Genomic DNA, 12625 nt, shown 5'->3' on the forward strand with positions numbered 1-12625 from the left:
AAAGGCAGAAAATAATGGAATAGAGAATTAGAAAGAACAGATAAAATTAATCAATCAAAATCCTATTGTTCTGAAAAATTTAACAAAAGAGACAAACTGCTACTGTAATTTAATAGGAAAAAAAGCAGAAAGCATATATACACAAAAATAAGAAATAACAAGAGAGAAATACCATTGAAATAGAAATTTTATGTAAAAGACTACTTTTCAGACTTCTATACAAATAGATTTGAAACCCTAAATGAAATGGATAATTTCCCAGAGAAATAAAGACTACCAAAATTGACCCCACTGGAGATGGAATGTTTAAACATAAAGAAATAGATAATTACCAAGCAACTACCAAAACAAACAAACAAACAAACCATACACACCAAAAAAACAGGCCCAGATGATTTCACAGGGTATTATATCAAACCTACAAAGATCAAGTAGTCCAAATGCTCCATAAATCGTTCCAAAGCATCAAAAATGAAGAAACGCTTCCTACTTCCTTTTATGAAGTAAGTATAAAATTAACACCTAAACTTGATAAAGACATTAAAAAAAAGAAAATTAAAAACCAGTATCACTTATGAATTTTGATTTGAAAGTACTAAATAAAATAGTGACAGAGTCTAACTCCACATTAAAATAAATCAATACATCATAACCAAGTGGCATTCATTCCAGACATGCAACGATGATTCAATATCAGGAATCCATTAATAAAATATTCTATTACTAGATCTAAGTGGAGGACATAATGAAATCCACAGATGCTGGAAAACCATTTGACAAAATTCAATACCCATTCCTGAAAGAAAAAGAAACTCAAGAAAATAAAAATTGCTGAATACTTTCTCAACACAATTAAATAAATAAATATATAATAAATGAATAAATAAGTATATATAAATAAATATATATGAGATCTTGAAGCCAGAATTGTACTTAAAAGTAATATTAATAACTATTAATATAACACCTCCCATAATGGACTGTTGTGAGAATTGAATGAGATAATATGGGTATGGAAATTCATTCATTCATTCAACAAATATTTATTGAGTATTTAAATATGCTAGGGATTGTAGAAGAGAAGGGGGAAAAAATTTTCTTCTGGCCAGATTACATGCCAACCACCGTGCTAGGCTGGATATACTGAAGGTAAACAAAATAGACATGGTTCCTGCTTTCACGGAGTTTATAAGACAAATAAGGAAGACAAAAATTAAACAAGTAAAACCACACACAATAAATATATGAATATAAATAGTGCTAAGTGCTATGAAGGAAAGCAATAGGAAACTATCTATGAAAAAGAATAACAGGAGGGATTCAGTTCAATTGAATGATCAAGGAGGGTCTTTCTTTGAAGATTAATTAATTACAGAATACCTGCTTTGTGCCAGGCACTCTACTAGGTAACAGTCAAAGAGCAGGGACTAAAACAAACAAAAATCAGGCCCTTGTAGACTTAGATTCTGGTTGGAAGAGACAGCCAATAAATAAGAAAAAATATATATGCCAGATTTTCATAAGTGCTCTATAAAATGATAAAGTAAGGGCTTCTTTGGTGGCACAATGGCTAAGAATCCGCCTGCTAATGCAGGGGGCACGGGTTCGAGCCTTGGTCCAGGAAGATCCCACATGCCGTGAAGCAACTAAGCCCATGCGCCACAACTACTGAGCCTGCGCTCTAGAGCCCATGAACCACAACTACTGAAGCCCGTGCACATAGAGCCCATGCGCCACAAGAGAAGCCACCACAATGAGAAGCCCATGTACCGCAACGAAGAGCAGCCCCCACTACTGGTAACTAGAGAAAGCCCATGTGCAGCAACGAAGACCCAACGCAGCCAAAAATTTAAAAAAAAAAAAAAATGATAAAGTAAGAGACAGAGCATAGGGAGTTCTGGGAAGGAGGGTGATGAAAGAAAGCAGAAGATGACATTTAAGCAAAGACCTGATGGAAGTAGGAAAGCTAGCACTGATGATATCTTAGGGTAAAGTATTCCAGAAGTTGAAATAGCAAGGCTTAGGCCCTGCTTGAGGTAGGAATGTGCTTATTGTGTTTGAGGAACCAAAAGGATAGTGTGGGGCTTCCCTGGTGGCGCAGTGGTTGAGAATCTGCCTGCTAATGCAGGGGACACGGGTTCGAGCCCTGGTCTGGGAAGATCCCACATGCCACAGAACAGCTGGGCCCGTGAGCCACAACTACTGAGCCTGCGCGTCTGGAGCCTGTGCCCCGCAATGGGAGGGGCCGCGATAGTGAAAGGCCCGCGCACCGCGATGAAGAGCGGTCCCCGCACCGCGATGAAGAGCGGTCCCCGCACCGCGATGAAGAGTGGCCCTCGCTTGCCGCAACTAGAGAAAGCCTTCGCACGAACCAAAGACCCTACACAGCCAAAAATAAATAAATAAATAAATAACTAAAGTAGCTAAAATCAAGACATCTAGTCTCAATAACTTAAAAGTTAAAAAAAAAAAAAAAGGATAGTGTGGCTGGAGCAGAGTGGTGAAAGAAAAAATGGTAAAAGATGAGGTCAGAGAGCTAATGAGGGTGGAGGGTCAGATCGTATAGAAGCTTGTAGGCCATAATAAGACCTGTAGGTTTCAATCTGAGTGTGGTAAGAACACAATAGAGTTCTTAGCAGAGGAGTGAAATGATCTCGCTTATATTTTAAAAGCGTTGCTCTGGACATAAAGTGAAGAATTGACTGTACAGGTACACAAGCAGAAGCAGTAAAACCATTTAGGAGATTCCTATACTCCAGGTGAGAAATTATGATAGCTTTCACTACAGTAGAAGTGGGGAAAATGTGGAGAAACATTTCTCCTTCTCATATTTCTGGATATTTTAAGAAATGTGTAAAAAAGTTTGCTGATATATTGAACGTTGAGTATAAGAAAAATCAAGAATGGCTCTAAGCTTTTTGGCCAAAGGTCCTAAAGAGATGGAGTTATCATTTACCGGATAGGAAAAACTTCAGGAGGAACAGATGGGGAAGGTAGAAGTTCAAGGAAAGAATTAGGACTTCAGTTTTAGACCTGTTAAATTTGAAAGGCCTGTCAGACATCCAAGCAGAAATACTTTTGTAAAGTGTTGGAGATATGAGATAAGACTTTTTAAGACCTAAAGCATGAAAAGAGTTGACCTTGAAAGAATAAAGAGCACTGTAGCCAAAGAAAATAGGAGACTGGGGCGCAGGGAATAAGTTTGGCTTACCGAACACACTGAAAGGCCAGTGAGCTTACACATAGGAAGACTAGACAACAGGAATTAAAACAAGAAATGATGTTTAAAAAGAGAGTCTCACCATAACAAAGTAATAGAAAATACTGATACATATTTTGGTACTTGAATGCCATGGACTGAATTGTGTCCCCTCAAAATTCATTTGTTGGACTTCCCTGGTGGTGCAGTGGTTAAGAATCCGCCTGCCAATGCAGGGGACACGGGTTTGAGCCCTGGTCCGGGAAGATCCCACATGCCGCGGAGCAACTAAGCCCGTGTACCACAACTACTGAAGCCCGTGTGCCTAGAGCCCGTGCTCCGCAACAAGAGAAGCCACAGCAATGAGAAGTCTGTGCACCGCAACGAAGAGTAGCCCCCGCTCACTGCAACTAGAGAAAGCCCACACTCAGCAACGAAGACCCAACTCAACCAAAGATAAATTAAAAAATTTATATTAAAAAAAATCATTTATTGAAGTCCTAACACTCAATGTGATGGTTTTTGGAGATGGGTCTTTTGGGAGGTAATTATGGTAGATGAGGTCATGAGGGTGAGTCCCTCCTGATAGGATTAGTGTCCTTATAAGAATCCTTACAAAAAGTGGAAGACAAAGATGTTTCTCTCTCCCTCTCTCTCTGCACCCACATAAAAGAAGAGATCATGTGAATACACAATGAGATGGCAGTCACCTATAACCCAAGAAAAAAGGCCTCAGTATAAAACCTATCGTGCATCTTGATTTTAGACTTCCCAGCCTCTAGAACTATGAGAAATAACTTTCTGTTCTTTGAGCCACCCAGTCTATGGTATTTGCTATGTCAGCCCAAGCAAACTAATATAGTGGAAATGGAGTTACACTGAACAAAAATGTAAGATATGTGAATGGCTTTGGAACCATTCTAGTTCCAAAGTTTGGAACAATTGCTAGCAAAAGCGTAAAGTGCGTTGAAGAAACCATTAGTAGCCTTGAAGTCCTTTGAGGATGCTGCAGGTGAGAGTCTGCAAAAGGACAAAATCTTACTGAAAACTGGAGGAAAGGAGAGCCCTCTTAAAATAGAAGCAGAGACTACAGTAATACTATTACTTGCAGTTATGTAGAAACTAGTTAATAAGCAAAATATTGAAACTGCCACATGGTTTCTTCTGGCTGCTTATAGTAAAATTCTATAATGCTATATTGCAGAAAGGACTATTAAACAAAAAGGATTCAGGACTTGATAGTTTTGAAAATTCTCAGCCTTTCAAAGTGGTAAAAGATGTTAAAATTAAGAAATAGTCTCTGACAGGAATAAAGACGCAGACCTACTAGAGAATGGACTTGAGGATACAGGGAGGGGGAAGGGTAAGCTGGGACAAAGTGAGAGAGTGGCATGGACATATATACACTACCAAATGTAAAACAGATAGTTAGTGGGAAGCAGCCGCATAGCACAGGGAGATCAGCTTGGTGCTTTGTGACCACCTAGAGGGGTGGGACAGGGAGGGTGGGAGGGAGACGCAAGAGGGAGGGGATATGGGGATATATGTATATGTATAGCTGATTCACTTTGTTATAAAGCAGAAACTAACACACCATTGTAAAGCAATTATACTCCAATAAAGATGTTAAAAAAAAAAAAAAAAAAAAAGGAAATAGTCTTTGAGCAAAGATCAAATCCAGGGCATTGCCAGGAAAACATGGTCCAAAACTGAAGCCCATGTTGTGACAAATCTTTTGTTAAGACCTCAGAAAGATCAAAGGTGATGCCTCAGAATATTGGTCAGACAGAAAAAAGCCCTCTAAAGAGAAAAAACCTGTGCCTCACAAATCCTCTCAATCAAAGGGCTGCTAGGAAGCTTAAGAATGTTGCTCCTCAGCCACATCAGAAAGGACCCAAGGTAGAAAGGCACTTAGCCCAAAGAGATTTGCAGGTGTAGCTTGTTGACTAATGGCATGACCAAACAAGATTCACAGGAGACCCACAAAGTTCTTAAGATAAAAATTATCTACAGAGAGGATTCTTAAGTGTTCGCATTCTATTTTTGACCTGGGAGGTAATTTAGGTCACAGTTATGAGCTTTGTGAGAATTCACGAAGCTGTATATTTATGTTGTGTGCATTTCTCTGACTTGAGTTATAATACACAACAACAACAAATATCATATTTTTTAAAAATGCTGGGTTCAATCACTACTTTGATTCTTTAATTTCCTAGCAGGTCACAGATCAAAGTTTGAAAAATTATGGTCTGGGATAAGAGCTGTGATAGTAAAAGAAACTGGGGGAAAAAGAAACATAATTTGGAGTTTGAAGGTAGAACTGATAGGACATAGTGAGGGACTGGAGTAGGGGAAGAGCGAGGAGAAGTGTCAAAGATGACTCATGTTTTTGCTTTGAACATCTGAATGGATGGAAATGCCACTTACTGAGATGAGGAAAAGTAGAGGAGGAGCAAATTTAAGATATGGGGGAACAGAATGAAGAGTTTGTATCTGAACATGTGAGATTTGAGACATCTGTTACATACACAAGCAGAGATGCAAAGATGCCAACTGGATATACAAGTATAGAGTCCATCACTGACTATCCTAAGTTTGCCTCCCTCTCCCCACAAGTGCCTTACCTTGTTTTATTTTCTTCACAGGACTAATAATTGTTTGAAATTATCGTAGTTTTTTCGTATGCTACTGTCTCTCCCTGACTAGAAATTTAAGCAAAAATCTCACATTTCATTTGCTTATTTGTTGCTTGTGAATGAATACACTGATGTCCCTAATTCTTTTTCCCTCCTGAATATCCTTTATGGTCTGACTTTGCAGTTTCCTACCACAAAAGAAGTAGAGTATATTTCCCTATCCCTTGATTCCAAGTTTGCCATGTGACTTGCTTTGGTCAAGTCTCAAAAGGCCTTGCATGTTGCAGATTACTCTCTTGTGCTTCTGCCATGACCATGAAAAGGACATGCCAGAGCTGGCCCTCCGGTCCCAAGAGGAAAATGAGGGACATATGACCCAGCCAAACAGGACTAAAACAGAGCCTCCAACCAACCTACAGTCATATGATCAACCCAGACAAAAAGAGCTGAGTATGACTTCGATCAGCTGATTCCCAGTCAATCCACCAACTTGTAAGCTATAATAATAAATAATCATTGTTTAAAATTGCTGAGTTTTGGAGTGGTTTATTACACAGCAATAGCTAACTGATATACTGCTATATTCCAGTGCCTAGAATAGTGCCTGCAATATAATAATAGCTCAATATTTTAAATGAATTATTTAATTCAAAAGGAAATGGAGGGACTTCCCTGGTAGCGCAGTGGTTAAGAATCCACCTGCCAATGCAGGAGACACAGGTTCCAGCCCTGGTCTGGGAAGATCCCACATGCCGCGGAGCAAATAAGCCTGTGCGCTACAACTACTGAGCCTGCACTCTAGAGCCCATGAGCCACAACTACTGAAGCCCATGCACCTAGAGCCCATGCTCCTCAACAAGAGAAGCCACCACAATGAGAAGCCCCTACACCACAACGAAGAGTAACCCCTGCTTGCCGCAACTAGAGAAAGCCCATGCGAAGCAACGAAGACCCAACACAGCCAAAAATAAAAAATATAAATAAATAAATTTTTAAAAAATCATTTTAAAAAATTAAAAAGGAAATGGACAAGGAGTAGCCAAAGAGGTAAGGAAAACCAGAAGAAAGAGATGTCACAGAGGCCAAGAGAAGAGAATGTTTTAAGAAAGAAATGATCAAAAGGGACTAATGGTGCTGAGGTCTATTAAAATAGGATTGAAAAGCATTTACTTGATATGGCAACGTAGTGATCAGTGGTAGCCTTGAGAAAGAAGGGAAGCCAGATTGGAATGGACTGAGTTTAAAATGGCAAGAAATAGCTACAAGAAAGAAAATTTCCATGGCCCCAAACTGGCAGTGCTCCTCTATACCATCCTACCATTCTTCCTTGAAGATTTCTTTCCTTTCTGATTACTTGATCTTGGCTATGAAACCTGGGATATATTTCCTGCAAAGAATAGGAATGCTGAACTTTCAAGAACAACTATTTTCTTTCTTATCTCACAGTACACAACAAGGCACTGGTTCAGGGTCATACAATAAAAACAAAAACAAAATCAAAAACTCTGTCTGCACTATGCCATGCTTTACCTAACTGGCTAAGGCAGGCCAATCACTGATCATCAGTCAAAAAGCTAGGATGTTTACCTACAAAATAAAAATCAACTATGAAATTTTAAATCTCATAAAACACTATGGATTGACAGATGATAATGGACTCCTGATGGATTCAAGTACTGAGAATAAAACTTGGCTACATAAATCTATTACCAAGAGCTAGCTTTAAGTCTCATTACCATATTCAGAACTAATGAGCCTCAATTTATAGTCTATGATTAAAGGAGACAAGATTTATGTTATTTTTCCTATTTCAATGTCTTGTTTTGGAGCATTCTAGGTACTTCTCATATGATGTCCTAGGTATAAATACTTTTAGAAAACTGAATTCTATACAGACTATTTCTTCAACTTAATTGAAAAACCATTTCATATTTTATACATCTTGGCATCCCCCACAGTTTCTTAATAAATACCTATTGTTTCTCACACATGTATATAACTACCAATAAGACTTAATGTTTCTTAACATACCGTATTTTTCCATGTGCTCTTTTCCAGCAAACCCAAACATCTGAGAAGCAACTGGGTGGGAAGACAATCCATACTTGTTGATCAGGACTTCGAGATGTTTATCAATTGGATTGGTCCTATTTGAAAACTAAGAGAGGGGAAAAAACAAAATTTAATAAGTACTTGACACGATAGGTGTCTCTTTTAACCATTACAGCGTTACTAAGACATTTGCTTATTTGAAGTGTAGAGTAAGCCAAAAATGGACAATGTGAATAAAATCAGTCAGAAAACGCTTTGCAGGGAAACATGGGAAGGAAAAATAATCAAGTGACCAAAGAGGTATTAATTCTTTCAAGAAACATGTATAAAGAATCCATATGTGCAAATAACTACTCAAGGTGCTGGGGATAAAATAGTGAACAAAACAGATAAAGTCCCTGCTCATCTGGCATTTACATTTGAGGGAGGAGGGGACAGAAAGTAATGGGGATGAAAATTAATTAAAATGTAAATAGTAATGCTATAATGAATAAATTCAAGTAAAGGGATAAAGATTGAAAGTGGGAAGTGCTACTTTATAGAAAATAGTCAAGGGAGGTCACATTGATAAAATGACATTTGAGCAGGGATGTGAAGGAGTAGGAGCAAGTCATTTGGACACTTTTGGGAGAGGAGCATTCTAGGCAGAGGGAACAGCACGAATAAAGACCCTAAGGCAGAAGCAGGCTTGGATATTTGAGAAAAAGAGTGAATTAGGGTTAGGATAAAGTGATACGCAGAGTGCAATCACCTCTGTTTCCATGGTTCTAGAATAGAAAAACACAGTTCCCACTGCAAACGTTCTACAAAAGGAAAGCTGTTTCTTACCAGTTTACCTACTAGACTATGAACACCCCGAGGGCAGGAACTCTGCTTCATATACTTCTGTATGTGTATCCAATGCCTAGCATATGGCCTGTTACATAGTAAACATTCCATAAATAATCGTTGAATGAAATAAATGAAGATTTTTTTTTGGTGCACAAAGGGGTTCTAAAGGGAATGCTATGAAAAAATCAAGATTAAGAAAAAATAGGCTTACAAGAGGAAAATTATTTAGTTAGATATGATAAGCAACTTGACAATCCAAAGGAGAAAGACAAAATGAGCTGATAAATGGGATCTGTGGAATCTGTGAACACAGAAATCTTAAAAATAAGTATATATAATTATGTGTTTGGATTTCCATAGATGTAAATTTTTTTCTGTCCAAAGAAATCTAAAAAAAACATTTTAAAAATACAGAAAATGTTCATACCTAAGTTAAAAAGGAATGTGAATGAAAACAATGATATACAACTTCTGCTTCTAGTCATGATGCACTATAGAAACCAGATTTACCCTTCTATCTTAAGCAACTAAAAACCTGGACAAAATATACAAAGCAACTGTTTTCAGACAATGGACAACATAAAGCTTAGTATAGCGATCTCTGAAAGAACTCACAGAGAAGAGTAATGGAGAGAAGAGAGAGAGAGAGAGAGCTGATGATCTGAAGAGAGTTCCTCTTGAGTTTTCAATGAGTCTAATCAACACAGGAACATGAGGAAACTACTGAGACCAGGGAAAGAATCACCGGAAAGGAGCACGCAGAATAATTCCCAATGTTCCCACAGGGCCAGGAATAGTTCTTATTCCCAAAACCACAATGGAAAATATCTCCTAACATATGGGGCATCAATGGAATCCTGAGGTTACCGCTTGAGTAGCAGGGTCAGTTTAGTCTTAGAATAATAAAGGCTGTTCTGATTCTACCTAACGAAGCTTAAAAGCAAATCTCAAAAGTATAAAACCACTTCTAAAAAACACCTACCCCAGAACAAACCCCTAAGTAGTTAACAGAACATAAAAAGTCAACACCCAACAAAGTAAAATTTAAAATGTCTAGCATTCAATCACAAGTTATAAGGCATGCAATGAAACAGAAAAGTACAACTTGTAAAGAGTGGATTAATCAATCAATAGAAATGATATAGCTGATAGAATTAGATGGGAACATTAAAACAGTTACTATAATATACTCCATCTGTTCAAGAAGGTAGAAGAAAGCATGAACATGACAAAGAAAAATAGGGAAGATATAAAATAAATGACCCACATGAAACTTTTAGAGATAAAATATACATTGTCTGAAATGAAAAGTAAATTCAGTGGAATTAACAGCAGATTAGACAATGCAGCATAGATTGGTAAACTTGGAGAAGTAGCAAATTAAAATATGAGGAGGAAAAAAGCTAGAAAAAAATGAACAAAATCAGTGAATTATGGAACAACAATCAAGAAGCTTAGTAGATATGTAATTGGAGTCCCAGAAACAGAGAAAATGGAGAGAGACAAAAGTCAGAAAAAAATATTTTAAGGCATAATGGATGAAAACTTTTCAAATCTGATGAAAACTATAACTCATATATCCAAGAACCTCAACAAACCCCAAGCACAAGAAACATGATAAAACTACACCAAGGTGGGGGCTTCCCTGATGGCGCAGTGGTTGGGAGTCTGCCTGCCAATGCAGGGGACGCGGGTTCGAGCCCTGGTCTGGGAGGATCCCACATGCCGCGGAGCAGCTGGACCCGTGAACCACAATTACTGAGCCTGCGCGTCTGGAGCCTGTGCTCCGCGACAAGAGAGGCTGCGATAGTGAGAGGTCTGCGCACTGCGATGAAGAGTGGCCCCCACTTGCCGCAACTGGAGAGAGCCCTCGCACAGAAACGAAGACCCAGCACAGCCATAAATAAATAAATAAATAAAATTAAAAAAAAAAAAAAACTACACCAAGGTATGTCATAATAAAATTGTTCAAAACCAGTGATAAAGAAAAATCTTAAAAGTAACCAAAGAAAAATACACATTAAGTATAGAGGAACAAAAGAAATAAGAATGACAGCAGACTTTAAATCAAAAACAATGAAAGCCAAAAAAAAAAAAGAGTGAAGCTAAACTAGAATTCTGTACTCACCAAATATATCTTTCAAAAAAATACAGTAAAAAAAATGAAAAAAAAATAAGGTAAATAAAGACTTATTAGAACATACAAAACTGAGAAAATTCATCACCAGCAGACCAGCACTATGTGAAATGTTAAAGGAGAATCTTCAGGCAGAAGGAATATAATCCTAGATGAAAACTGGAATCAATAATATAGAAATAAAGATCACTGAAAGTGATAAACGTGTGGAGAAATATAAGGTTTTTTTCTACTTTAAGAATTCTTTTAAACATCATTGACTATTTAAAGCAAAATCAATAGCTGACGTAGGGCTTATAACATGTATAGAAGTAAAATGTGCTTCTAGGAAGAGGTAAACAAAAAAAATACTTTGTAAGGTACATGTAATACTATAGTGAACAGTCGTAACATTACTTAAAGGTGGTTTGTGAATAAGTTAAAGATGAATGTAAACCCTAAAGCAACCACTAAAAGCAAAACACCTGAGGCATAGTTAATATGCTCATAAAACAGAAAAATAAAATTATAAAAAATTCTCAATGAACAGAAAAGAAGACAAAGAGGAAAAAAGGAATAAAGATATTGAACAAAAAGAAAACGAGTAGAAAGATGGTAGATTTAAATCAGTGGTGTCCTAGTAAATGTTTAATAGGCTCATGGGGGGTGAGGGAGGTCTTATTGATAGCATTTGTCTATTTTTGTGTTGTAAATACTCCCACCATGGCCAATTTGAATCTACTAGCATGATGTCACTGAAAGCAAAGATGAGAAGAGATATGCATAATCAGATCTTGCAAGCTGGTACAAGCCGGTAGGCATCAGTTTCAGCTAACCTCTAATTTAAACCCAGCTATATCAATAACCACATTAAATGGAAAGGATATAAAAAGCCCAATTAAAAGGCAAAGATTATTATATTGTTAAAAAGCAAGACCCAACTAAATGCTGCCTAAAAATCATAATTCAAACATAAAGACAGAAATAGGTAAAAGGATGGAAAAAGATAAACAATTCTAATTCTACCCAAAAGAAAGCTGAAATGGCTATGTTAATATCAGACAAAATAGATATAACATCAAAGAACACTACAAGAGATAAATTCTTATAAGTAGCCTAAGATCCTTCAAAAGGCAGGGTCTGACAAAGGGAGTACCTGGCTGGGATCCATAAAAACTTTCACAAATGTGTTTTCAGTTTCATGATATAATACACCTCACATCACCTCACAATGATGAAGGGGTCAATTTATCAAGGACATAACAATCTTAAATGTTAATACACCTAATATGAGAGCCTCAAACTACATGAAGCAAAAACTGATAAAACTGAAAAAAAAGACAAATCCACAGATTTAGCAGCAGATTTCAATACCTCCCTCTCAATAACTGATAGAACAAGTAGACAGAAAAACCAGTAAGGATATAGAAGGCAACCAATATTATCAACCAACTTGACCTAGAATTTATAGAACACCCCACCCAACAACAGTAGAGTACACATTCTTCTCAAGTGCACAAGAATATTTACCAAAACACACCACATCTTGAGCCAAAAAACAAGTCTCAATAAATGAAAAAGCATTCACATCATACAAAGTATATTCTCTGACCACAGATAATTAAAATAGAAACAAATATCAGTAACAAAAAGGTATCTGTAAAATGCCCAAATGTTAGGAAGCTAAGCAACACACTTCTAATGTATGGGTGAGAGAAGAAATCACAATGGAAACTGCTAAATAATTTGACCTAAATGAAAATGAAATCATGACATAAAAAATTTGTGGTA

General features: G+C 37.2%; 1 protein-coding gene across 4 annotated transcripts in view; it reads right to left on the reverse strand.

Annotated features, from left to right (window-relative positions):
* The window catches only part of SCP2 (sterol carrier protein 2), a 148672-nt gene that overhangs the window by 111247 nt on the left and 24800 nt on the right, over positions 1–12625 (reverse strand). For all 4 annotated transcript variants that reach the window (XM_082371265.1, XM_082371266.1, XM_082371267.1 and 1 more), the window contains one exon: positions 7867–7993. In XM_082371265.1, coding sequence (XP_082227391.1) covers positions 7867–7993 — 127 coding nt within the window. The remainder of the gene's footprint in view (positions 1–7866; positions 7994–12625) is intronic.

The sequence above is a fragment of the Balaenoptera borealis genome (assembly GCF_965194805.1).
Source record: "Balaenoptera borealis genome assembly, chromosome: 1".
NCBI lineage: Eukaryota > Metazoa > Chordata > Mammalia > Artiodactyla > Balaenopteridae > Balaenoptera > Balaenoptera borealis.